Source organism: Blennius ocellaris, assembly GCF_963422515.1.
Source record: "Blennius ocellaris genome assembly, chromosome: 23".
NCBI classification, from domain to species: Eukaryota; Metazoa; Chordata; class Actinopteri; order Blenniiformes; family Blenniidae; genus Blennius; species Blennius ocellaris.
The window spans coordinates 4757367-4784978 of NC_137672.1; the positions used below are offsets into that span (position 1 = coordinate 4757367).

General features: G+C 49.3%; 2 protein-coding genes across 2 annotated transcripts; both read right to left on the bottom strand.

Moving 5' to 3' along the window:
• Positions 1–248: 248 nt before the first annotated feature.
• rab1ba (zRAB1B, member RAS oncogene family a) lies at positions 249–14274 on the bottom strand. The gene is made up of 6 exons (XM_080519280.1): positions 14011–14274; positions 4389–4461; positions 3781–3876; positions 3540–3635; positions 3325–3456; positions 249–598 (listed from the first exon to the last, which is right to left on the bottom strand). Exons 1-6 carry the CDS (start codon positions 14022–14024, stop codon positions 404–406), a joined length of 606 nt encoding a protein of 201 aa, XP_080375406.1. The 5' UTR covers positions 14025–14274; the 3' UTR covers positions 249–403.
• A 3179-nt stretch (positions 14275–17453) lies between these two features.
• On the bottom strand, positions 17454–27430 carry LOC308147193 (tyrosine-protein kinase Mer). Its single transcript, XM_080519289.1, has 11 exons — positions 27299–27430; positions 25869–26052; positions 25462–25571; positions 24078–24191; positions 22534–22614; positions 22370–22462; positions 22059–22180; positions 19333–19442; positions 19070–19229; positions 17907–18043; positions 17454–17829 (listed from the first exon to the last, which is right to left on the bottom strand). The coding sequence occupies exons 1-11, from the start codon at positions 27348–27350 to the stop codon at positions 17529–17531; spliced, it is 1464 nt and encodes a 487-aa protein (XP_080375415.1). The 5' UTR covers positions 27351–27430; the 3' UTR covers positions 17454–17528.
• Between the last annotated feature and the right edge of the window lie 182 nt (positions 27431–27612).

Sequence of the window (27612 nt, forward strand, 5' to 3'; positions counted from 1 at the left end):
AGCGCGGAGACTTGAAAGTGGGCGAGCCTTTGGCAGAGTGTTGTTAACCTCAACTGTCCCTTTGACGGTGACGTTAGCTAACGGACCATTTAAACAATGCATGTTTAATGGTCGGTTAGCTAGCGGCAGGTCAAGGATTTAACCGGCGGTTAGAATAACCCAGTTTTGAACAACCGGGTCGGGGAGGTAAACTCGACTCAACAGGTTCAGTAAAGTACCGGAACCTGTTGCTGCTCCACCACCAACCTCCACCCCCCCCCCTACCCCACCCTCTGACTCTTACCTGGACAGGGTGTGTGTGTGTGTGTGTGTGTGTGTGTGTGTGTGTGTTTGTGTGTGTGTGTGTGTAAGGAGCACAGGTGAGGGCAGAGATTGGGTTTCGGTGGACAGGTGGAGGTGGGGTTTAACAGCAGCCCCCCCCAGCCTGCTTGACGGGGGTGCTGTTGATCTTCAGGTTGGGCTTGTCGCCGCCGGCCGTGGCTCCGGGTCCCATACGCTTCTTGATCTCCGCCGCCATGGTCATGAAGGCCTGCTCCACATTGGTGGCGTTCTTAGCGCTGGTCTCCAGGAAGGGGATGGCCAGAGAGTCGGCAAACTCCTGGGGGGAGGGGAGGAAGGAGGGGTTAATAGTAGCTGACGATTAAAGGAGCGGTGGCTCTAGAGCAAGGGGTCGGCAACCGGCGGCTCTTTGGTCCCTCCACTGCGGCTCCTTGAGCCTCGGTCCACTGCAGTTCATCCTGGAGGGACGTAAGGAGCAAAGCCACCCAGAGAGGGATGTAAGGAGGCAAAGCCACCCAGAGAGGGACGTAAGGAGGCAAAGCCACCCAGAGAGGGACGTAAGGAGCAAAGCCACCCAGAGAGGGACGTAAGGAGGCAAAGCCACCCCAGAGAGGGACGTAAGGAGGCAAAGCCACCCAGAGAGGGACGAAGGAGCAAAGCCACCCAGAGAGGGACGTAAGGAGGCAAGGCCCACCCAGAGAGGGACATAAGGAGGCAAGGCCACCCAGAGCTCAGTCCCTCTACAAAGAGTGGTACAATGTAGGGTCGTGAACGACGCAGCGATGTAACGTCATTACAACAATAATGGATGAAGAACGTAGAATTGCGCTGCAGGTCATGACAAGCGGCTCAACTGGTGTCTGAAGCTGGGAGCTTCCTGTACCTTTCACAGTAAAACTGCGATAATTCCAGGAGGTTCATTACAGACTTGTTGAGAGTGACGGAACATTCTAGTGAATTACACAACAACTACAGGACATTAAAGACACAACACTCACATTCATGGTTCTAACAATCTAAAGATCAAATAATGTGTAGCAATAAAGGAGCGGAGAGCTGCAATGCATTATGGGAGTTTCTGTTTGTCGTGTTTTAAATGTAATTATTGGGGGTTATGTTAGGTTTGTAGTGTTTGTAATACTTGTGTTTTTGTTGCTTAGTTCATGTAGTTTAGTTTATTAGTTGTAAGTCGTCAACCAGCAGTGAAGAAGGTTTTGTGTGTCGTGTCCTCCTGGCATGGTCTTCCTGTGGGACTGTCAAAATAAAATGTGTGCGGCTCTTTGGGTGTTGTGTTCAGTGGGAAACGGGAGCAAATGGCTCTTTGAGCATTGAAGGTTGCCGACCCCTGGTCTCGGGGGAGCGCGACGACGGCGGCTCTGGGGGGAGTGGTGTGGCGGCTCCAGAGGGGGTGTGGCGACGGCTCTAGGATACGTTGTCCATGAAAGTTTGCCGACTGTCGTCATTTTACTAACAAACCAACGATTTGTTTTTGGTGTCCGTCTCAAAGTTACCCTGGTTTCAGGTCATTCTCCTCCACACCACCATGAGTGCTGTGTGGGTTCAGCCTGTAGTCAGGGACCATCAGCGGACGTGGCATCAAGCACAGTGCATTCTGGGTAGTTTACAGAAAGCTAACAGCAGATGCAGAGAAGAGAGGAAATGGAGATAAAGAAATATAGAAGAAGAAGAGAGCAGAAGTAGATGAAAAAGTAGAGAGGAAGTAGAGGAAGAAGTGGAAGTAGAAAGGAAGTAGAGTGGAAGAAGAAGTAGTAGAGAGGAAGTAGAGGAAGAAGTGGAAGTAGAAAGGAAGTAGAGTGGAAGAAGAAGTAGTAGAGAGGAAGTAGAGGAAGAAGTGGAAGTAGAAAGGAAGTAGAGTGGAAGAAGAAGTAGTAGAGACGAAGTAGAGCAGAAGAAGAGAGGAAGTAGAGGAAGAAGTGGAAGTAGAGAGGACGTAGAGGGAGAAGTAGAGAGGAAGAAGAAGTAGAAGAGAGTAAGTAGAGGGAGAAGTAGAGAGGAAGAAGTAGTAGAGAGGAAGTAGAGTAGAAGAAGGGAGGAAGTCGAGTAAGTAGAGGGAGAAGTAGTGAGGAAGAAGTAGTAGAGAGGAAGATGAGGAAGTATAGAGGACGTAGAGGGAGAAGTAGAGAGGAAGAAGAAGTAGAAGAGAGGAAGTAGAGGGAGAAGTAGAGAGGAAGTAGAGTAGAAGAAGGGAGGAAGTAGAGTAAGTAGAGGGAGAAGTAGTGAGGAAGAAGTAGTAGAGAGGAAGAAGAGGAAGTAGAGGGAGAAGTGGAAGTAGAGAGGAAGTAGAGGGAGAAGTAGAGAGGAAGAAGAAGTAGTAGAGAGGGAGTAGAAGAAGAGAGGAAGTAGAGGCAGAAGTAGAGAGGAAGAAGAAGTAGTAGAGAGGGAGTAGAAGTAGAGAGGAAGTAGAGGGAGAAGTAGAGAGGAAGAAGAAGTAGTAGAGAGGAAGAAGAAGTAGTAGAGAGGAAGTAGTAGAGAGGAAGTAGAGTAGAAGAAGGGAGGAAGTAGAGGGAGAAGTAGTGAGGAAGAAGTAGTAGAGAGGAAGAAGAGGAAGTAGAGAGGACGTAGAGGGAGAAGTAGAGAGGAAGAAGAAGTAGAAGAGAGGAAGTAGAGGGAGAAGTAGAGAGGAATAGAGTAAGTAGAGGGAGAAGTAGTGAGGAAGAAGTAGTAGAGAGGAAGAAGAGGAAGTAGAGGGAGAAGTGGAAGTAGAGGCAGAAGTAGAGAGGAAGAAGTAGTAGTAGAGAGGGAGTAGAAGTAGAGAGGAAGTAGAGGGAGAAGTAGAGAGGAAGAAGAAGTGGTAGAGAGGAAGTAGTAGAGAGGAAGTAGAGTAGAAGAAGTGGAAGTAGAGGGAGAAGTAGAGAGGAAGAATTAGAAGCGGGAGAGAGGAAGATGAGGAAGAAGTAAAGAGGAAGAGGTAGAGGGAGAAGTCTCGAGGAAGGACTAAGAGGACAACACATTGATCTCTGGCAAAAGCGATGGCGCAGCGAGTGGCGGCGTGGCGACAGGCGGCGTGGCGACAGGCGGCGTTACCTTAGCGGTGGTGTAGTCCACGACCTTCTTGGTGGTGAGGTCACACTTGTTGCCCACCAGCAGCTTGTTGACGTTCTCACTGGCGTAGCGGTCGATCTCCTGCAGCCACTGCTTCACGTTGTTGTAGGACTCCTGACAAGGCAGGAGGTCAGAGGTCAGAGGTCAGAGCGGCTTCCTGCCGCCGCTCTGCGGGGGTCACGCGGCATCCTACTCACCTGATCGGTCACGTCGTACACCACGATGATGCCGTGGGCGCCGCGGTAGTAGCTAGAGGTGATGGTTCGAAACCTCTCCTGTCCTGCAGTGTCCCACTGAGAGCAGCCAGCAACACAACGTTAACACACTCAAGACTGAGTGAGTGAGTGAGTGAGTGAGTGAGTGAGTGAGTGAGTGAGTGAGTGAGTGAGTGAGTGAGTGAGTGAGTGAGTGAGTGAGTGAGTGAGTGAGTGAACTCACTATCTGCAGTTTGATGGTTTTCCCGTCCAGCTCGATGGTTCTGATCTTGAAGTCGACTCCGATGGTGCTGATGTAGCTCTCGGTGTAAGTGTCGTCCTGCACAGAGGGGGGCAAGTCACCAGGGGCAGGATGGTGGTGGGGCATGGTGGTGGAGGGGCAGGGCGGTGGAGGAGCAGGATGGTGGTGGGGCATGGTGGTGGGGCAGGGTGGTGGAGGGACAGGGTGGTGGAGGGACAGGGTGGTGGTGGGGCAGGATGGTGGTGGGGCAGGGTGGTGGTGGACCAGGGTGGCGGTGGAGCAGGATGGCAGTGCTGAGGGTGGTGGAGGGGCAGGATGGCGGTGGGGCAGGGTAGCGGTGGAGCAGGATGGCAGTGCTGAGGGTGGTGGAGGGGCAGGATGGCGGTGGGGCAGGGTGGCGGTGGGGCAGGATGGCGGTGGGGCAGGGTGGCGGTGGGGCAGGGTGGCGGTGGGGCAGGGTGGTGGAGGGACAGGGTGGTGGTGGGGCAGGGTGGTGGTGGGGCAGGGTGGCGGTGGGGCAGGGTGGTGGTGGGGCAGGGTGGTGGTGGGGCAGGGTGGTGGTGGGGCAGGGTGGTGGTGGGGCTACTTACAGCAAAACGCAGCAGGAGACAAGACTTTCCAACTCCAGAGTCTCCGATCAGCAGCAGCTTGAACAGGTAGTCACTGGAACGGATGAACAGAACGGAAACCATCAGAACCACAAGAACCCTCAGAACCATCAAAACCATCAGAACCACAAGAACCAGGACGGGACCAAACGGGGCGGGATGGGTTTTCATACGTCTCCACTAACAAAAGTTGTGGATGGCACCAAAACAACTGGAACCACCAGTTGCGATGTTTCATCAGCCCTCCATTGTGGCAGCTAGAAGTACGGTACGGTTCCAGAAGTCCGAGCTACAACACAGCCGTCTGATTTTCAATGTTGTATTATTCAATCCACCACTGTTCATAGTTAAAGGACCCATATTATACTAAATCGACTTTAAACACCATAAAAGTGCTATTTGAGGTTCATAAACATCCCCAAAGTGTTTTTTTCATTGATTCCCTCCAGCTTGAGTTCACAATGATCTTTCTCTGTTCTACCTGGTGGGGGAGCTCAACACCTTCATTCTATTTGATGACGCAGCACCACCTTGCTGACGTCACAGAGCTGGAGAAGCCCCGCCTCCAGGAAGATTGACATGCGGAGAAACCAAAACAAGACACGCCCACGAATGTGCCAAGGAGCCTCTTCTCTGCTGTCTCAGTCTCTGCTGCTTCACATTGAACTGTTTTTGTTGTGTCCAGAACTGTTTTCACCTTCATGTCCACTGGAGAAAATGTGTTTTCACCTTCATGTCCACTGGAGAAAATGTGTTTTCACCTTCATGTCCACTGGAGAAAATGTGTTTTCACCTTCATGTCCACTGGAGAAAATGTGTTTTCACCTTCATGTCCACTGGAGAAAATTTGTTTTCACCTTCATGTCCACTGGAGAAAATGTGTTTTCACCTTCATGTCCACTGGAGAAAATGTGTTTTCACCTTCATGTCCACTGGAGAAAATGTGTTTTCACCTTCATGTCCACTGGAGAAAATGTGTTTTCACCTTCATGTCCACTGGAGAAAATGTGTTTTCACCTTCATGTCCACTGGAGAAAATGTGTTTTCACCTTCATGTCCACTGGAGAAAATGTGTTTTCACCTTCATGTCCACTGGAGAAAATGTGTTTTCACCTTCATGTCCACTGGAGAAAATGTGTTTTCACCTTCATGTCCACTGGAGAAAATGTGTTTTCACCTTCATGTCCACTGGAGAAAATGTGTTTTCACCTTCATGTCCACTGGAGAAAATGTGTTTTCAGGTGCAAGTGTGGTTCCTCACTATTAGTCTTGCTGAAAGAAGAAGCACAGCGGCGAACGTGGCTGGACTTTTTTTTCTTTTCCACAAAGAATGTGTTTGTTTGCGAGCGACTCTTCACCAAAGAAGCTTCCAGAACTACGGTACTTTGACACTGGACTTACTCAGAAGCTCATCTTGAAACCTGCTGCTATTCCCACAATAAAAGACTAAGGAGGCGCCGAGAGGAGGAGGCGGCTGTGGGCGGGGCTACAGTCTCCGTGAGGGCGGAGGAGGGGGAGGAGCTGAGAACCACCAGTTTCATGAGAGGTGGCGTCAGCTCCATCCAAGAAAAAGCTGGAATTTCACAAGTTTTGAGTGTCGTATACTGTATCACCCACATTATGATCCCACATGAGCACAGGATGGACTGTGAAACATGAAATATAGACAAATATCGGTCCTTTAAATATCTCCTCGCCATATTAACCCTCCGTTGTTGTTCTCATTCTCCACTTTGCGCCTGCCAAACCAGGACCACAGACAGGTTTTTCACACACATTTCACACTGAGCGACACTAAAGCAGTCAAAACACTTGGAATGGGCCTGATAATCAGAATATTTAGGCATTGTGGTGCCTGGTTATTCATTTTGCTTCATGTGGTTTCTGCAGGTGAAAGTTGCTTCACATAGTTGCTGCAGATTAAAATTGCTTCACGAGGTTGCTGGAGATTAGAATTGCTTTCTGAGGTTGCTGCAGGTTAAAGTTGCTTCATGAGGGTGCTGGAGATTAGAATTGCTTTCTGAGGTTGCTGCAGGTTAAAGTTGCTTCATGAGGTTGCTGGAGATTAGAATTGCTTTCTGAGGTTGCTACAGGTTAAAGTTGCTTCATGAGGTTGCTGGAGATAAGAATTGCTTTCTGAGGTTGCTGCAGGTTAAAGTTGCTTCATGAGGTTGCTGGAGATTAGAATTGCTTTCGGAGGTTGCTGCAGGTTAAAGTTGCTTCATGAGGTTGCTGGAGATTAGAATTGCTTTCTGAGGTTGCTGCAGGTTAAAGTTGCTTCATGAGGTTGCTGGAGATTAGAATTGCTTTATGTGGTTGCTGCAGATTAAAATTGCTTCATGTGGTTGTTGCAGGTTAAAGTTGCTTCATGTACTTGTGGAAGGATTAAATGTCAGTTTTCGTTTCCTGGAACACCGAGATGCAAAAGTGACGATGGATATTTCCAGAGTTGCTCTGGTGATCAGCTCAGTCGCCTCCATCATTGTTGTTGATGAAGAAATAGGTTTGATGAAGTTGAGTGAGGAGAGAAAGGAGCAATCCTCCGTTGACTGTGGAGTTTCCCTCCAAGGTGCAGTGGACGACGCTGGTTCACCAGTGATCCTGTCGACAACCCGTCAACCCACAAACTGACGTCGTTAATGAATAAGAGGACAAGAAATCAAAACAAGGTGAACATTCGGCATTGTAAACACTGAATGAAGCACCAATGTATAAATACGACCCCCCCCCCCCCCCCCCAGTGAGGAGGACAACAACACCTCCCGGAGCGGACAGCTGGGGAGAATTGCCCCATGCTGGGGCTATTCTGGTGGCACAGGAAGCTGAGAGTTCACCAGCCTGACATGAACCCACAACACGACACAAACACTGCACAAACTGGACCTGAGGTCAAAGGTCATCCCCAGAGCACACAGGTTCATCAGACACATTCTCGTCTGAACCAGAAGTCAGACTGAGTCACCTGAAGAAAACTTGTTACCGCATATTCTGGACTATAAGTTACACTTTTTTTCCCATAGTTCAGCTGGTCCTGCGACCTATACATCAAAATGACTCATGTAGAACATGGCTGGTATTATGATGAGCGCCTGTCCTGTTCTGTCCGGGCTTTAATCACAGCGCTTTAATCTCTTTCCATTGAGATGAACGAGTATGAAGCCACAGGCATCAATCACCCGTTAGCATAGCCACAGGCATCAATCATCCGTTAGCATAGCCACAGGCATCAATCATCCGTTAGCATAGCCACAGGCATCAATCATCCGTTAGCATAGCCACAGGCATCAATCATCCGTTAGCATAGCCACAGGCATCAATCATTCGTTAGCATAGCCACAGGCATCAATCATCCGTTAGCATAGCCACAGGCATCAATCATTCGTTAGCATAGCCACAGGCACCAATCATCCGTTAGCATAGCCACAGGCATCAATCATTCGTTAGCATAGCCACAGGCATCAATCATCCGTTAGCATAGCCACTGGCATCAATCATCCGTTAGCATAGCCACAGGCATCAATCATCCGTTAGCATAGCCACTGGCATCAATCATCCGTTAGCATAGCCACTGGCATCAATAATCCGTTAGCATAGCCACAGGCATCAATCATCCATTAGCATAGCCACTGGTATGAATCATCCGTTAGCATAGCCACTGGCATCAATCATCCGTTAGCATAGCCACCGGTATGAATCATCTGTTAGCATAGCCACCAGTATCAATCATCTGTTAGCATAGCCACAGGCATCAATCATCTGTTAGCATAGCCACAGGCATCAATCATCTGTTAGCATAGCCACAGGCATCAATCATCTGTTAGCATAGCCACAGGCATCAATCATCCGTTAGCATAGCCACAGGCATCAATCATCCGTTAGCATAGCCACAGGCATCAATCATCCGTTAGCATAGCCACAGGCATCAATCATCCGTTAGCATAGCCACAGGCATCAATCATCCGTTAGCATAGCCACAGGCATCAATCATCCGTTAGCATAGCCATTGGCATCAATCATCCGTTAGCATAGCCACTGGCATCAATCATCCGTTAGCATAGCCACTGGCATCAATCATCCGTTAGCATAGCCACAGGCATCAATCATCCGTTAGCATAGCCACTGGTATGAATCATCCGTTAGCATAGCCACTGGCATCAATCATCCGTTAGCATAGCCACTGGCATCAATCATTCGTTAGCATAGCCACAGGCATCAATCATCCATTAGCATAGCCACTGGTATGAATCATCCGTTAGCATAGCCACTGGCATCAATCATCCGTTAGCATAGCCACTGGTATGAATCATCTGTTAGCATAGCCACCAGTATCAATCATCTGTTAGCATAGCCACAGGCATCAATCATCTGTTAGCATAGCCACAGGCATCAATCATCCGTTAGCATAGCCACAGGCATCAATCATCCGTTAGCATAGCCACAGGCACCAATCATCCGTTAGCATAGCCACAGGCATCAATCATTCGTTAGCATAGCCACAGGCATCAATCATCCGTTAGCATAGCCACAGGCATCAATCATCCGTTAGCATAGCCACTGGCATCAATCATCCGTTAGCATAGCCACTGGCATCAATCATCCGTTAGCATAGCCACTGGCATCAATAATCCGTTAGCATAGCCACAGGCATCAATCATCCGTTAGCATAGCCACTGGTATGAATCATCCGTTAGCATAGCCACTGGCATCAATCATCCGTTAGCATAGCCACTGGTATGAATCATCTGTTAGCATAGCCACTGGTATGAATCATCTGTTAGCATAGCCACCAGTATCAATCATCTGTTAGCATAGCCACTGGTATGAATCATCTGTTAGCATAGCCACCAGTATCAATCATCTGTTAGCATAGCCACAGGCATCAATCATCTGTTAGCATAGCCACAGGCATCAATCATCCGTTAGCATAGCCACAGGCATCAATCATCCGTTAGCATAGGCACAGGCATCAATCATCCGTTAGCATAGCCACAGGCACCAATCATCCGTTAGCATAGCCACTGGCATCAATCATCCGTTAGCATAGCCACAGGCATCAATCATCCGTTAGCATAGCCACAGGCATCAATCATCCGTTAGCATAGCCACTGGTATGAATCATCCGTTAGCATAGCCACTGGCATCAATCATCCGTTAGCATAGCCACTGGCATCAATCATTCGTTAGCATAGCCACAGGCATCAATCATCCGTTAGCATAGCCACTGGCATCAATCATCCGTTAGCATAGCCACTGGCATCAATCATCCGTTAGCATAGCCACAGGCATCAATCATCCGTTAGCATAGCCACTGGTATGAATCATCCGTTAGCATAGCCACTGGCATCAATCATCCGTTAGCATAGCCACCGGCATCAATCATCCGTTAGCTTAGCCCCACCCACTCCACACCTCGGTGCAGGTCTGAAGATGACTTATATTGTTAAAGCAGAGACTTATGTTGAAATGAGGAAATGTTGTGGACCTCAAGTGATTTTTAATTAGTGACGGTAACACCGTTACCAATACTCTTGGGGTGAGCGTCTATTGGAAACAATACGGTAATTACATGCGTCTTTGTTGACACTGAAGCAGTTCTGCACCTGCGCATGTTCCCCGCACCGACCCGTCTTCCACCCGACGGCGGACCCCCGTGAGAAACCGCACGCGGCAGCGAGCTGCGAATGTGTGTTGTGCCAATCAAATAAATAAATAAATACCTATTAGATTACCCATTCAAATTTCAGAGTACAAACATTTTCAACAAGTAGAATTGAGAAATACAAACGATCCCAAAATGTCCAGGAGGGCGTTTAGTGTTCTGAGGGTGTCGGTTGTCAAAGAAACAATAGAAGTCCACATTTTGACACCAAGCAGAATGTATATACCAAGTATGACAAAGTTAGACTTAACAGAGCTAATACATGTTTTATATCTACACAAATGCACATGTAATATATGCATTTTCAATAAGTAATCAAGTCAGTTATTTAAAATTGAGGAGTAGTTACATTTATTTTACATTATATTTGTTTACATTTAGTCACATTTATAGTGTCTTACAGTTGCATTTGGCCCTTTGAGGGCAGCCATGATGTTGTGGTCCTCGGTGCAAATGAGTTTGACACCCCTGCTTTATAGGAAAACTTGCAAGGGCCTCTGTTCCTGTTGTTCCTCACTCAATCACACGGCGGCGCCAGAATCCAGACAGCCAATCACACGGCAGCGCCAGAATCCACACAGCCAATCACACGGCGGCGCCAGAATCCAGACAGCCAATCACACGGCGGGACCAGAATCCACACAGCCAATCACATGCTGGCGCCAGAATCCACACAGCCAATCACACGGCGGCACCAGAATCCAGACAGCCAATCACATGCCGGCACCAGAATCCAGACAGCCAATCACACGCTGGCACCAGAATCCAGACAGCCAATCACACGCCGGCACCAGAATCCAGACAGCCAATCACACGGCGGGACCAGAATCCAGACAGCCAATCACATGCTGGCGCCAGAATCCAGACAGCCAATCACACGGTGGCACCAGAATCCAGACAGCCAATCACACGCTGGCACCAGAATCCAGACAGCCAATCACATGCCGGGACCAGAATCCAGACAGCCAATCACACGGCGGGACCAGAATCCGGACAGCCAATCACATGGTGGCGCCAGGCTCAGGACCAGTTTGGTTTTGAAAACTATGAGAACGATTTATTAATCCAACAAACACCAAATATTGTGTAATCAGGTTAAGTGAGTCTCTTAAAATAATACTTTAAATGTAACTTAGGACAAATCAATAACAAGCTCGAGTAAAAACACTCAGCAGTATGACAATGACAACATGTATTCATGTTACCTTCCAACTACTGAACGCACAGCGTTTCTAAAGTTTCCTGTTGCGTAACTCTGGAGGAGTTTCTAAGAAACTCAGGATTGAGCAACCTTTAGAGGACGGAACACAACTGCTGTGGCTGATCTCCATGGTATGAAGTGACTCTTAAAGGAGTGAAGCTTTAACGGGGAGGAGTACATGCAGTGTGTGTGTGTGTGTGTGTGTGTGTGTGTGTGTGTGTGTGTGTGTGTGTGTGTGTGTGTGTGTGTGTGTGTGTGTATCAGATTGGGTATCAGACAGTGTCCTCTGGTTTCAGGACTCGGACGTCAAACATCTGCTCACTGAAGGATCATCTAACGGCAGCAGCTCGACTTCTACTGCCAGTGAAAGAGACGGAGCCGACAGTGAGCGTTCACTACTAATGCAACAGAACACACTGCAACGTAACACACTGCAACGCAACACACTGCAACGTAACACACTGCAACGTAACACACTGCAACGTAACACACTGCAACGTAACACACTGCAACGCAACACACTGCAACGTAACAGTGCAACAACACAACCGCTATTCGACCCCATTCCTCAATCCTCGCCGTCGCTCCTTGAAAATGTCTTGGTTTTTTTAATTGACACAGAGTCCTGATCTGACTGGGTCTGGTACTGATCTGGTACTGGGTCTAGGTCTGGTACAGGGTCTGGGTCTGGTAACCGTGTCTTGGTCTGGTACTGGGTCTAGGTCTGGTACAGGGTCTGGTGCTGAATTGTACGGGGTCTGGTATGGGGTCTGGTAGAGAGTTGTACTGGGTCTGGTACTGGGTCTAGATCTGGTACGGGGTCTGGTACTGAGTTGTACTGGGTCTGGTACTGGGTCTAGGTCTGGTACTGGGTCTAGGTCTGGTACAGGGTTTGGTGCTGGGTCTGGTAGTGAGTTGTACGGGACCTGGTACTGGGTCTGAGTCTGGTACGGGGTCTGGTACTGAGTTGTACTGGGTCTGGTACTCCAATAGGGGCCCCCCAGTGGTATTGGGCTGCTGAAGCCAGTTGAAGTAGCAGCAGCTCCATTTCACTGCAGTTTCAGGCAGCGAAGCTCCAGACGTCATTGAAAAAGACGTCAGATTAAATATTTCAGGGTTTGTTCAGTAGAACCTGGAACCATGGAACCGGGTAAGAACAGACCAATGGTGGAGCACCGAGAGCTTCACCTCTTAACACCTTAATGAGGGACGGCCTCCAGCAGGGGGCGCTGCTGTGAAGTTTACTTCAGTCCAACATGAGACCAGTTGGACCAGAACGGACCACTGAAGGTTCTAATCCACCAAACCTCTGAGCAACACGTATATATAGTGTTTATAGCGGGGCTTTGATGTTTCACTGCATTTTACTACAACGTTTCACTAAAATGGACTTAGTGTTGAGATTGGACTCATTTCCTGTAGTAATTGTTTGATCTTATGAATTCTACATAGTTTCATCTCACACACTGTGTACTACCACAACTAAGAAATACTTTAAAGTGTAAATATTAACGTTAGTATGTTAATATTTTACCAGACTGGCAACTCAAGATGAAACTGGACTGCATGTGGCTCCTGAAGTAAAGTTTTATTTAGTACACCTCTTTTTACACACACACATATATATATATATATATATACATACATACATATACATATATTTATATTTATATTTGCTCAGTTATGTGCTTTAAAAAAAGTATATTTCCTCCATAACATTATTTGGTGTTTGGTTCCTTCAATACTAACTGGTCCTACATTTTAGCACAATGTAGTATTTAGTAGTCCACACTGCATTACGCACCATTTAAGGTCTATTTTTTTTCCCCAGGTGTTTGTTGTTTGTGGGGAAAAAACACATTTTTTTTGTTCCATTTATTTGTGTTTATTTTAGATTTACTTGATGTTCTGATTGAACAGTAATTATTATTAATAATGTTTGACCAGCATTGGTTGCTGCCCTAAAATCAGTAAACTCACCCCGAAAAAATAATCCTGGAGGAAACACTGAGACAGATAGTGTGACTGACAGTACCTGTATTGCAAAGTAACCTCCAGCAGTGAGAAGTAATTTGATTACATGAGGCTGCAGAGCCTGCTCAGCCAGTGTGTGTTTGTTGAACTACTGTTTACTATGGAGGAGTCGGATTGGTTCCTGTGACGGAGACATGAAGACCAGAGCACCACCTGGCCACACCCACTACACCAACCAACATCCACCCACTACACCAACCAACATCCACCCACAAAACCAATATGTTATTACAATGTGTTATTACAACATATTTCTAGGTTATCCACTGGTTAAATTACAGCTCATGAACGACCCCCCCCCCCCCCCCCCCCCCCCCCCCCCACCGTTGTGGGCTGTGGCCCCCTGAGCGAATAAGAGTTTCCGCCCCTGCTGAACATGACGGTCCACCAGCTCGGCCCTCGGCTCGGTTCCTGTCACCTCCCGCTCCGTGCCGCTCATCCGGGCGTACCGGCTCCTCTGAAGGCATGGGGGCCCGGACCCGGGGGCCCCCGGGCCTGGCGGCGGAGGAGGAGCCGGAGCCGGAGCCGGAGCCGCCCGAGGAGCGGGAGCCGCCGGAGGAGCCGGAGGGGCCGCAGCGGGCTGTCAGCTGACCAGTGAAGCGGCTGTCCGCGCCCTGTTCACGGGGCGGCTCGTACCGGCTCCCCGCCGCCGGCTCAGCGGCGTCACTGAGCTGAGATAAACGTCCCGGAGCGCGGAGGGGAAGACTTACTATTCGGGGTTCATGGCTCCGGGGGCTCCGGGAGGGTTTCTGCGGCTTGAAGCTGAAGCTGAAGCGGCTCTTCCTGAATCGTCGCTCCGCTGGCCGAAGCTCTGAGGCGGCTGTAGTCCGGGGGTGTCCTCCGCTGGCTCGGCCTTCACTGGCTCTCAGGTCCGCGGCTGTTGAAGACGGTTCGGTTCGGTTCGGTTCTGCTTCTGTTATTCGGTGGTTTTTCTGCTTTTTTTCGCTCTTTCTCCGCTGTCGCCTGCTTCTCAGTTCAAGATGGCTGCGCAAGTGCGGTAGTGACGTGGCCTGACGTGTAACTATGAACCAATCAGAACAGCAGAGGAAACGGCGCTCCTGGGATGTGGAGTTTATCGATTTGTAGTTTTTAAAAGTACGACAAACACCAATTTGATTCCATCCACTCATCCATCCATCATTAAGCTTCCTCCATCCATTCCTCATTATCATCCTTCCATCCTCCATACTCACCATCCTTTCACCACCATCCATCATCACCCCTCCACCCATCCTCCATCCATCCATTCATCATCCATCCATCTTCCTCCACCATCTTCCATCAATCCATTATCATTATCCTCCACCCCTCCACCCCTCCATCCCTCCATCCCTCCATCCAGGTCCAGTTGACTCAGTGAGACCAATTTATAATCATGTTCTATAAACATATAATAAAGATTAAAATAATTAAATTCTTGGATCAGTTGATGGTGTTTAAATCACTGAATAAAATCTTAATTCTCTAACCCTTTCTCGACGCCCATGGTGGTGAAGCTCTTCACCTTGAAGTGCTGACCTGGACCAGAGCCTCTGGAGGCCTGCTTCTAGTCCCGGGTTCTGGGTTCTGGGTTCTGGTTCTGGTTCTGGGTTGTGGCCCCCAGGCCACACGTTGGGCACAGAGCCAAAGAGGAAATCACTTCAGGTTCTTTGAAAACATCCAAAATGTCTTTATTTGTTACAGAAAATGTACTCAAAGCAAAAAAAAAAAAAAAACTCAAAAAAGAATCAAGATTTTAACATTTTTCATTTAAAACATGATAAAAACTGCAAGATGTGGGTTTAAATCTAATGCTGAATGTTTGTTCTGTACGGAATACTGAACCTGACAAAATCTAATCAGTAATTAAAGCTGCAAGCAGCCTTGGTTGGAACCTCGCGCCCTGGACTCTGGCCCGTTGGGGTGGGCCCAGTCATGGCCTCTGGCCCCTTTAAATATTGATCAAATATATATTTTGAAGGTTTTAACAAAAATGAGCTCATCCAGGTTAGCAGGTTAGCCTATAAACAAGGACTTTTATTTTGAAGCAATTTGGGGCTTTTATTTGGAAAGGGCTAGGTTTGTTAAGTGGTCACATGATAAACATGGTATTGCGCAATCCTGGGTGTGAATGATGCAACAGTGTTGCGACCACCTGCAGTCAGTGATGTCATCGCAGTGGAGAGAGGACGGATTTTGTCCACGTATTTTGGAAACAACTCCTCTGAATCCACAGTTTTCAGGATGATATTTGGATAAAATTAACATTTCTTGAGAGGAAAATTTGTCGTCTTTCAGTCTGTGTGGGTTTGGAAACAGTCAGGCGTAAACTTCAGACACTAGGAGGCGCTGTTTGACGCAGCCGCATGACTTTGCTCCATCTGACTCATGATAAATGTTGCTTGAAATCCCGGGTGAAATAAAATGACAGTATTGTTCTATCTCGTCAAAAAGGTCATGTCTTGTGGAAGTTTCCCCACATGTGTTACATCTTCATGGACGAGGGAGGAGGCGGGAAGAGGAGGGAGGAGGCGGCAGAAGGCTGGAGGAGGAGGGAGGAAGCAGGAAGAGGAGGGAGGAGGAGGGAGGAAGAGGGAGGAGGAGGGAGGAGGCAGGAAGAGGAGGGAGGAGAAGAGAGGCGGAGGCGGGAGGAGGAGGGATGAAGAGGGAGGTGGAGGGAGGAGGTGGGAGGTGGGAGGAGGCAGGAAGAGGAGGAGGGAGGAGGAGAGAGGAGGCAGGAAGAGGAGGGAGGAGAAGAGGAGGCTGGAAGAGGAGGGAGGAGAAGAGAGGAGGAGGCAGGAGGAGGAGGGATGAAGAGGGAGGTGGAGGGAGGAGGTGGGAGGAGGTGGGAAGAGGAGGGAGAAGGCGGGAGGAGGAGGGAGGAAGAGGGAGGAGGAGTGAGGAGGTGGGAGGAGGCAGGAAGAGGAGGGAGCAGGGGGAGAAGGTGGGAGGAGGCAGGAAGAGGAGGGAGCAGGGGTAGAAGGTGGGAGGAGGAGGGAAGAGGTGGGAGGAGGTGGGAAGAGGAGGAGGGAGAAGGCGGGACGAGGAGGGAGGAAGAGGAAGGAGGTGGGAGGAGGCGGGAGGGAGAAGGCGGGACGAGGAGGGAGGAAGAGGAAGGAGGTGGGAGGAGGCGGGAGGGAGAAGGCGGGACGAGGAGGGAGGAAGAGGAAGGAGGTGGGAGGAGGCGGGAGGAGGAGGGAGGAGGAGGGAGGAAGAGAGAGGAGGTGGGAGGAGGCGGAAAGAGAAGGGAGGAGGTGGTAGGAGGACAGAGGAGGCGGGAGGAGGACAGAGGAGGCGGGAGGAGGAGGGAGGAGGTGGGAGGAGGCGGGATTCGGCATTCAGAAATTTGACGGCAAATAAAAACTAAACCACTCAACTAATTAAAACGTTGAAGAGAATTATTGAGGAGGAGAATCTCCTCTGTCATTTAATAGTGTTTTGAAGACGATACGATATTCACCCTCAGACGAGATGGCGTTTGCAAAGTTTCCTTACTTTACTTTAGGTCAGGGGTATCATCGACATATTTATGTCTTTATGAGACGAACAATTGAGTTTCAGTTTGATCTCTCTACAACACTGCTATGCCACAGTGGCCATTGTAGAGGTTCCAGGTGGCGCAAGAGAGCACATTTTGGCACTCTAGGGGTTAATTTGTAGATTTTCTTATATTTTCTGCCAGTCTTCATGATTGGACAAAATTTGGTCAACATTTGAGTGTGTCATGGGGGTTAAATTTAGGCTCAATGAGGCGTCGGGAGTTAAAGAAAGAAACATTACACATACAGCCGGATCCTGACCCTTCGGCCCCTAAATACACCAATGAATCATTAATTAAATCATTAAAATATCCATTCATTTCATGTTAAAAAAAAAACGCATTTAAATATTTCACTGTAATGAATTATTTCATGGACTGGTGTTGCTTCATGGCTTTATTTTATCTGTCAAACTGGCTCTTCAAAGTCAGTGGGCGGAGCCTCACACCTGATTGGTTCACTGCTCGTCCAGTCAGAGCAGCTGGTGAACATATTGTGATCCACTGGGGGGCGCTGGAGGTTGAAGTCTGACTCAGTGAAACTCCAGACCGTCTTGTTTCCTCCCCACAGGTGAAGAACTTTTATTTCTTAACTTTCTAACACACACACACACACACACACACACACACACACACATACACACACACACACACACACACACACACACACACACACACACACACACACACACACACACACACAGGTTCTCTTCAGGGTCCAGCCCCCCCCAGGGCTGCAGACCCAGTCCCAGCTCTCAGGTACCCCCCCTCAGTGTCAGTTGCCCCACCCACGGGGTAGGGTTGGTACTCGTTGCCCCCCCTGGCCTCGGAGGGGGTCTGGGTTTCCTGGAGGGCGGCGGCGGCCTGCAGGCCCTGGTTGATGTAACTGGCCTCCGTGTGGGCCTCCAGGACAGGCAGCTGGTCCAGGAGAGCCCCCAGAGTCTGGTGCAGGTCCCTGAAGCCAGGCCTGTGGGCCGGGTCCTGGTCCCAGCAGCTCCTCATCACCTGGTACCTGCAGGTCAGAGGTCAGGGGTCACAAGGGGGTTCAGAGTCCTGGTATCCAGGATGTGAATCAGGAGGGGGGCTCACAGCTTGGGGTCACAGTCCTCGGGGGGTTTCAGTCGGTACCCGGACTGCAGCAGGTCCAGCAGCTCATGGTTGTGGACTCCAGGGTACGGGGTCCTTCCTCTGGACACGATCTCCCACATGGTGACTCCAAAAGACCACTGAGTCCAGACCAGACACACTGTGACCCCCAAGGATCACTGATACCAAAGACACTTTGACATGGTCAACATGAGGACTAGTCTGAGGGACTCTAGTGGTCTAGGACTCTTTGGACTGTTCACATTGGCCCAATTTAATCCGGATCAGAGTCCACTTCAGGTGTGAAGACCCCTGGACTCAAATAGGGGAACTCTGGTCCACTTGAAGACCTGGGTCTTGGTCCACTAGCAGGTAAACTTCCAGTGGACGGAGCAACAGGACAACCCAGGTAGTGCGCTAACAGAGCTAGCAGGGCTAAAAGAGCGAGCAGAGCTAACTGAGCTAACAAAGCTAACAGAGATAACAGAGCTAACAAAGCCAACATAGCAAACAAGGCTAACTGAGCTCACAGCACTAACAAAGCTACCAGAGCTAGCAGGGCTAACAGAGGTAGCGGAGCTAACAGAGCTAACAAAGCTAACAGGGTTAATTGAGCTAACAGAGCTAACAAAGCTAACAGAGATAACTGAGCTACAAAGTTAACAAAGCTAACAGGGCTAACAGAGCTGACAGACGGAGGGTGGAGGGAATGGAGGTGGACCACATTCCCCACAAAGTCCCTGAAGTGGACTCTGGTCCGGATCTAACAGGGCTGGTGTGAACGCGACCCGGTCTGCGGGTCCAGGTCCACATCCTGGTCCAAGACCATCAGGGGGGCGAGGAGGTTAATAGTAATAATCATTAACTTTCGAAAGGATTAGTGGTATAAAGAATTTACTAGTTTCTACATGTCTGTTTGACAAAACTGATCAATTCTATTCTATTCATTTTTGCTCTTCTTCGGTCAAGATAGATAGATAATAACTTTAATCATCCCCGAAGAGAAATTGTTTTGTTGTCAATCAAGCAGTTCCAGTAAAAATCCTCAGTTACTGTATGTTTCATCTTCATGCGACTGACACACACACACACACACACACACACACACACACACACACACACACACACACACACACACACGCGCGCACACAAACACACACACTAACCACGTCGCTCTTGCAGGTGTACAGAGACTCAGACAGACTCTCCATCGACATCCACTTGATCGGAAGCCTGATGGAAACTTTCTGACGGTAGTAGTTTCTGCTGTAGGTCTGCTTGGACAGACCGAAGTCTGCCACACACACCCGGAGGTCGTCACCCAGCCTGCAACACACACACACACACACATCCGGAGGTCGTCACCCAGCCTGCAACACACACACACACACACACACACACACACACACACACACACACACACACTCACATGCAGTTGCGTGCAGCCAGGTCTCGGTGCAGGAAGCCCTGGGAACTCAGGTAGTCCATCCCTGCTGCGATGTCCATCATGAAGCGCAGGAGACTCTGGTGGGGGACGAACTAGAGGGGGGGGATTGTTGTTATGGTGACTATCAAAATAAAACTAACAAGATAGATTGTTGTTACGGTGACTATCGAATTAAAACTTCCAAGTTGGATTGTTATTATAGTGACTGTCAAAATAAAACTACCAAGTTGGATTGTTATTCCGGTGACTGTTAAAATAAAACAACCAAGTTGGATTGTTATTACGGTGACTGTCAAAATAAAACTACCAAGTTGGATTATTATTATGGTGGCTGTCAAAATAAAACTACCAAGTTGGATTGTTATTCCGGTGACTGTCAAAATCAAACTACCGAGTTGGATTGTTATAATTGTGACTGTCACAATAAAACTACCAAGTTGGATTGTTATTACGGTGACTTTCAAAATAAAACCACCAAGTTGGATTGTTATTATGGTGACTTTCAAAATAAAAGTATCAAGTTGGATTGTAATGACATTGACTGTCAAAATAAAAGCACCCAGTTGGATTGTTATTACGGTGACCTGTGGCGGAACTGCCTGGTTTTCTGCCCTGGGCGACCAGGACCCGGATCAAGACCAACACCAGTCATCAACATGGACACCAGGTTCCAAAGTTGTCTAAAAGTACATGATATGGTATGGTATGGTATGGTATGGTACGGCACATCATGGTAAGATACGTTAAGGCAAAGCATTCCCAGACCCAGCTCTGTTTTTGGTCCCACCACAGGAAGTATGAAAACCTGTCCCATCCCATCCCATCCCACCCCACCCTTTCCAGTCCACTTTCATTTTGCCCTGTCCCATTTTGTCCCACCACCACCCAGTCCCATCCCATTTCATTTCACCTGGACCTATTTCGTTTGGTCCCATCCTGTCCTATTTCGCCCCGCCTGTACCATCTCGCCCCTCTCCTGTTATATAATGTCCTGTCCCATCCCATCCTGTCCTGCTCCACCCCGCCGAGTCCCATCCCATCCTGTTCTGTACCGTCCGGTCACCTACCGTCCCGTTGCGTTTCATCCCATACAGTTTCGTCCCGCCCCGCCCCACCCTGCCCAGTCCCGTCCCATTTCGTCCTGTCTTGTTTCATCCTGTACCATACCATACAATACTTTCCCATCCCGCTCCACCCTGTCTCACCACCACCCTGCCCCACTTCCATCCTGCCCCTCCACCACCCTGCCCCACTACCATCCTGCCCCACCACCATCCTGAGCACTGCCATCCAGCCCCACTGCCATTCTGCTCCTCCACCTTCCTGAGCACTGCCATCCTGCCCCTCCACCACCCTGCCCCACTGCCATTCTGCTCCTCCACCTTCCTGAGCACTGCCATCCTGCCCCTCCACCACCCTGCCCCTTCACCACCCTGCCCCACTGTCATCCTGCCCCTCCACCACCCTGAGCACTACCATACTACCCCACTACCACTCTGAGCACAGCCATCCAGCCCCACTACCACACTGCCCCTCCACCACCCTGTCTCACCACCACCCGGCCCACTACCATCCAGCCCCACCGCCATCCTTTCCCACCACCATCCTGCCCCACCACCAACCTGTCCCACTACTATCCTGCTCTACTAACACCCCAATCCACTACCATCCTGCCCCACCACCATCCTGTCCCACTGCTATCCTCTCCCACTACCATCCTGCCCTACCTCCGTCCTGCCCCACTACCATCCTGCCCCGCCACCATTCTGCACTGACTACCATCCCACTAGCTTGTGCTAGCTACTTCAACAGAGAGGTTACCAAAAATGGTTGAGTAATGTGCGTACGTTACTATCCACACCTTTTGTTGTGGATAGTAACCATACCATAAAACACCGTACCATACCATACCATACCGCACCATGCGGTATGGTGCTTTACCATACCATAAAATAAAATACCGTACCGTACCATAAACCGTGTTTCCACTGCACAAAAAGTGCAGGGACAGAACGGAGTGTTATGGAGCGGTACGGCAAAGCGTCACCGGAGCCAAATCCGGTGCCTGTTTCCACTGTAGAAAGGAGCTTAAAAAGTAGGCGGGGCTTAAGAGCTCTGCAGATATGCGACGTTACAACAGTCGTCTCAGTCTGGCGGCAGATCTGGATCTTATGAATCCTCTGTTGTTGTTTACATCCTCCACTTTGCACTTGTTTAGTTACTTCCGCAACTTCCGTGTTGGTCCCGAGAGCTCCGGTGACTTGCCCCGCACCGGAACACGCCCCAGTTGGCTGCGGCACAGAGCCGCACCAGAACACGGCGGCTGCTCCGAGCATCTCTTTGCATGGCGTCCACGGTCCCTCTCCGTACGGTGCCTTTTGCCCGAAAGCTTGGTGATGCAGTGGCGCTGACCGCGGTTGAACAGAACATCAGACATGATGCAAAGACAGACCCGGCACGGCGCTGCTGTTTCCGGAAAATCACAAATCCCTGCGGTGGAAACGCTAAACGTAACGGACCATACCTGTACATTCCAGCACTTTTTGTGCGGTGGAAACAGGGCTATACTATACCATACCATACCATACCATGCCATACCAAACCATACCGTACTATAGTGTACCATGCTGTACGACACCATACCATGCCATACTGTACCACAACGTACCGGCTCACATTGCGCGGTGGAACCGCGGCTAAAGTCTCACCATAGGAATGTCGCCGTAGCGTGTGGCGATGAGGAAGCGGCGCAGGTCTCCATGTTTCATGTAGGGCAGGATGACCAGGGGAACCGGGAGAGGATGTTCCTGCTCTCGCTCTAATGTCACTCCTACACACACACACACACACACACACACACACACACACACACACACACACACACACACACACCACACACACACACCGAAACAAGGATCAAAGCTTGTGAAAATCTAATGAATCCATATTATTGCTGGTACAACAGCTGCAGACACGTTGATTTGTCTGATCTAAAGATTCCCTTCAGCCGTCGGCTCACCCAGTAGTCTGACCACGTTCTCATGGTCAAAGTTCTTCATGAGCTCCGCCTCCTTCAGGAAGTCCTGCAGGTCCTCCAGGCTGTGGATCCCGACTAGATGAGAACGTCAGCCATCAGCAGCGAGGAAGAGGAGCTGAGAGGAAGCTGACAGCGTTGGAACAAACCTCTCATGGTCTTCACCGCCACCCGGATGTCCACCCCCTCTTCCGGCGAGAAGACGCCTTCCAACACGGAGCCGAACTCACCTGAGAGGCGACACACACCATTGGCCTACAGCTGTTAGCTTAGAGCTGTTAATGTATAGTTGTTAGCCTACAGCTACTAGCTTACAGCCAGTAGTGTACAGCCGTTAGCCTACAGCATTTAGCGGATAGTCATGTGCCTGAAGCAGTTAGCTTAGAGCTGTTACCGTATAGTTGTTAGCCTACAGCCATTAGCATACAGTCATTAGCTCACAGTTGTTAGCATACAATCATTAGCTCACAGCTATTAGCATGTATCCATTAGCATACAGTCATTAGCTCACAGCTGTTAGCATGTATCCATTAGCATACAGTCATTTGCTCACAGCTGGTAGCATGTATCCATTAGCATACAGTCATTAGCTCACAGCTGGTAGCATGTATCCATTAGCATACAGTCATTAGCTCACAGCTGGTAGCATGTATCCATGAGCATACAGTCGTTAGCTCACAGCTGTTAGCATGTAGCTGTTAGCATAGTCATTAGCTCACAGCTGGTAGCATGTATCCATAAGCATACAGTCATTAGCTCACAGCTGTTAGCATGTAGGTGTTAGCATACAATCATTAGCTCACAGCTGGTAGCATGTATCCATTAGCATACAGTCATTAGCTCACAGCTGTTAGCGTGTAACGATTAGCATACAGTCATTAGCGCACAGCTGTTAGCATGTAGCGATTAGCATACAGTCATTAGATCGCAGCCGGTAGCATGCATCCATTAGCATACAGTCATTAGCTCACAGCTGTTAGCATGTACCAGTAGCATACAGTCACTAGCTCACAGCTGTTAGCATGTAGCTGTTAGCAGACAGCTGCTCTCTGTTTCTGTTGGTTTTTGTTCAGTTTCATTGTTTCTGTTTCAGATGTTTGGATTCAGATGCTGTGTGAAGTTTTGCATCTGAGCGTTATTCTGCTCTTCTTCCATGTGAATTCTGATGCCTGGACTGGATGTGACTGAAACTTGAGCTTGTCCCCTCACCCCCTCACACCCAGAGCCCACCTCCCTCATCCTCTCACACCCAGCGCCCGCCTCCCTCACCCCCTCACACCCAATGCCCACCTCCCTCACCCCCTCACACCCAGCGCCCGCCTCCCTCACCCCCTCACACCCAGCGCCCACCGCCCTGACACCCATTTCCTAATGCCAGTTTGACAGCTGGACTGTTTGGTTGGTCAGGAATGCAGAAGATAATTAAGCGTAACCCTCCAGGTGTGATAAAGAGATGACGAAGAAAAGAAGCTGGGTTTGATTTGGTGTCTCAGTTTCTAGCGAATGACTGAACCTGCTTCTTATCGTTTTTGCTTCAACAAACAAGTCCTGCAGTGAAAAATAAAAGAAACCAGTTTGTCTGTAAACTGGTCAGACGAGTCACGTGAAGATTGAAGCTCACAAAAGCATGTTTGTCTGAGCGAAGTCTGGTTGTGATGGGTAATGAAGTCTGTTTGTGACGTGTTGCGGAGACCTTGACCGAGCTCCTTCCCCAGAGTCAGCTGGTCCCTCTGGACCAGGACGTCCTTCAGACGGTCCAGGATCCTGGAGCCGAGCCCCCCCAGCAGCCGGACCGCCTCCTCCGGGTCTGCAGGACCAGAACAGACACACCTGGTTCACCAGGACGGAGAGAACCTCCCTGAACCCCGCAGGTCCAAAACACTCTGGACGGGTTCAAGTCCCAGAGTATGATCGGAACCAGTCTGGAACCTTTGTCTGGTCTTTGAGCTTCACACTGCGTCGTCCTCATGGAGCGTCTGGGTTCTGGACCGCGGCCTGGAGGTTTCACCTCAGATGTGAATGGATCTGGAACCTTACTTCCTCCTGACTACACTGCACAAACTCACTTGCTCCTAACCTCAGTGCAGAACCTGACTTCCTCTTGACTACACTGCAGAAACATAGATCCCTGACGACACTGCAAACCCTCCCTTCCTCCTGACTACATTTCAGAACATGACTTCCTCCAGATGACACTACAGAACCTCACTTCCTCCTGACCACATTGCAGAACCTGACTTCAGCCAGACATGTTGCAGAACCTCACTTCCTCCAGACAACACCCAAGAACCTGACTTTCTTTTGACTACAATGCAGAACCTGACTTCCTCCCGTCTACACTGCAGAACCTCACTTCTTTCTGATTACGCCGCAGAAACTTAGAGCCCCTGACTACACTGTAGAACCTCACTTCCCCCTGACTACACTGCAGAATCTGACTTCCTACAGAATACACTGCAGTACCTAACTTCCCTTTGACCACAATGCAGAACCTGACTTCCTCCTCACTACACTATAGAACCTGACTTCCTCCCGACTGCACTGCAGAACCTGACTCCTTCCTGATTACACTGCAGAAACTTGGGGCCCCTGACAACACTGCAGAACCTGACTTCCCCCTGACTACACTACAGAACCTGACTTCCTCCTGACCACATTGCTGAAATATAGATCCCCTGACTACACTGCAGAACCTGACTTCTTCCTGACTACACTGCACAGGCTGACTTACTCCCGACGACACTGCAGACCCTGACTTCCGACTACACTGCAGAACCTCACTTCCTCCTGACAACACTGCAGAAACTTAGATCCCTGAATACACTGCAGAACCTGACTTCTTCTGGACCACAGTGCAGAACCTCACTTCCTCCTGACGAGACTAAAGAACCTGACTTCCTCCTGACTACACTGCAAAACCTGACTTCCTCCTGATTACGCTGCAGAAACTTAGATCCCTGACTACACTGGAGAACCTTACGTCCTCCTGACGACACTGCAGAACCTGACTTCTCCGTCATTTCATCTTGAGCAGCGATTCAGTGGAAACATAAACAAGAGAGGTTGAAGAGACTCACTAATGGACTGAGCAGGTGCAGCCTCTTCTTCCTCCTCTTCCTCCTCTTCCTGAGGTCGTCGGTACGACACTGCAGTAGTTATTGGTAGAAGTTCATTGTCCTGGTCCGACCTGTGAAAACAACAGGATGCTTTATTGTCTTTATCGACTGTAAACAAACTGCAAACTGTTTCATTAAATAGCTAAATCAGTGTGAAGTTGATCAGATCAGATGGTTTATTGTCGATCTGAGGGATTAACTGCACTAACTGACTGTGGCCTCTGGGGGAGAAAATACAAAAACATCTGGATGTAAAACCTGAAGTGAGTGTAGAATCATGAGATCAGACGACAAAACTATTAAACAATTATTAAATATCTTTGAAACGTGTGATTGGACGAGATGATGGACTAAAGCCAGGATCTGACCTCAGTTTGCTGTAGTTGTGGCGCAGCGCCGACATGGCGCCGAGGATGATGAAGACGAGCAGCAGACTCCCCAGCACCGAGCCGACGGTGAGGAAGAGCAGCGACCGGCTGAAGCTGAGAGGAGCAGCAGCGACTTGCTGAGGAGTTCCGGAGGCGGCAGGAGTCACTGCTGGACTCAGCTGCCCTGCAGGACGCAGAGACACAGACTCAAACTGAAGCTTCACACTGCAGCTTCACTGTGCTACATTTAAACTCTGCAGTGACTCTGAAACATGATCTTATTCTCCATCTGGTTCCTGCAACAGTTTTCCAGAAACTGCTAATTAAAGAAAAGGGAAACGGTGAGAAAGGCTGATGCCTTTGTGCTGCAGGTTTGAATGTCTGACGGAAGCAGAGTGAAACATGAAGGAAGCAGAGTGAAACGTGAAAGAAGCAGAGTGAAACATGAAGAAAGCAGAGTGAAACATGAAGGAAGCAGAGTGAAATGTGAAAGAAGCACAGTGAAACATGAAGAAAGCAGAGTGAAACATGGAGGAAGCAGAGTGAAACATGAAGGAAGCAGAGTGAAACATGATGGAAGCAAAGTGAAACATGGAGGAAGCAGAGTGAAACATGGAGGAAGCAGAGTGAAACATGAAGGAAGCAGAGTGAAACATGAAGGAAGCAGAGTGAAACGTGAAAGAAGCAGAGTGAAATGTGAAAGAAGCACAGTGAAACATGAAGAAAGCAGAGTGAAACATGAAGGAAGCAGAGTGAAACATGAAAGAAGCAGAGTGAAACATGGAGGAAGCAGAGTGAAACATCAAGGAAGCAGAGTGAAACATGAAGAAAGCAGAGTGAAACATGAAGGAAGCAGAGTGAAACGTGAAAGAAGCAGAGTGAAATGTGAAAGAAGCACAGTGAAACATGAAGAAAGCAGAGTGAAACATGAAGGAAGCAGAGTGAAACATGAAAGAAGCACAGTGAAACATGGAGGAAGCAGAGTGAAACAGGAAGGAAGCAGAGTGAAACATGGAGGAAGCAGAGTGAAACATCAAGGAAGCAGAGTGAAACATGAAGAAAGCAGAGTGAAACATGACGGAAGCAGAGTGAAACATGAAAGAAGCAGAGTGAAACATGGAGGAAGCAGAGTGAAACATGAAGGAAGCAGAGTGAAACATGACGGAAGCAAAGTGAAACATGAAGGAAGCAGAGTGAAACATGGAGGAAGCAGAGTGAAACATGGAGGAAGCAGAGTGAAATGTGAAAGAAGCAGAGTGAAACATGACGGAAGCAGAGTGAAACATGACGGAAGCAGAGTGAAACATGACGGAAGCAGGAAGCAGCCAGATGAAGCAGTTCAGTGAATCTGTGACAGTTCAGCTTCAGTCTTTAGATGAAACATGTGGTTGATAATGACCAGTAACCAGGAGCAGTGCTTGTGTCCTTACAGTGGTGGATGGTGACGCTGGCCGACTGTGGCGCCCCCTGCAGGTCAGCCATACGGCTCCAGCTTTGCACCGACAGCCGGTAGTCCTTCTGAGGGTCCAGACCCAGGAAGATGGCCGACGTGTTGCCCAGCAGGTAGACCGCCCCTCCCCCGCACGTCACCCACCTCCCCTCCGCCTCCTCCTCACACGTCAGCCGGTAGGTCAGGTCGTCCCGCCCCCCCAGGTCCAGGGGGGGGTCCCAGCTCAGCTGCAGTACCGAGGCATTATGGTGCCGGGCGGAAACGTTGACGGGGGCGGAGGGTGGCTCTGAGGTA

Bases quoted from the DNA above. Each gene is read 5' to 3' on its own strand.
- rab1ba (XM_080519280.1), bottom strand. The intron at 3,877-4,388 runs GTAAGTAGCCCC...CCCTCTGTGCAG, and splicing joins GTCTCCTGCTGCGTTTTGCT to GACGACACTTACACCGAGAG. The intron at 599-3,324 runs GTAACGCCGCCT...CCCTCCCCCCAG, and splicing joins TGGACTACACCACCGCTAAG to GAGTTTGCCGACTCTCTGGC.
- LOC308147193 (XM_080519289.1), bottom strand. From the start codon at position 27,350: ATGGCTGACCTGCAGGGGGCGCCACAGTCGGCCAGCGTCACCATCCAC. The intron at 19,443-22,058 runs GTGAGACTTTAG...CCCCCCCTCTAG, and splicing joins GCTACGGCGACATTCCTATG to TTCGTCCCCCACCAGAGTCT. The intron at 19,230-19,332 runs GTGAGTGTGTGT...TGTGTGTTGCAG, and splicing joins CTGGCTGCACGCAACTGCAT to GCTGGGTGACGACCTCCGGG.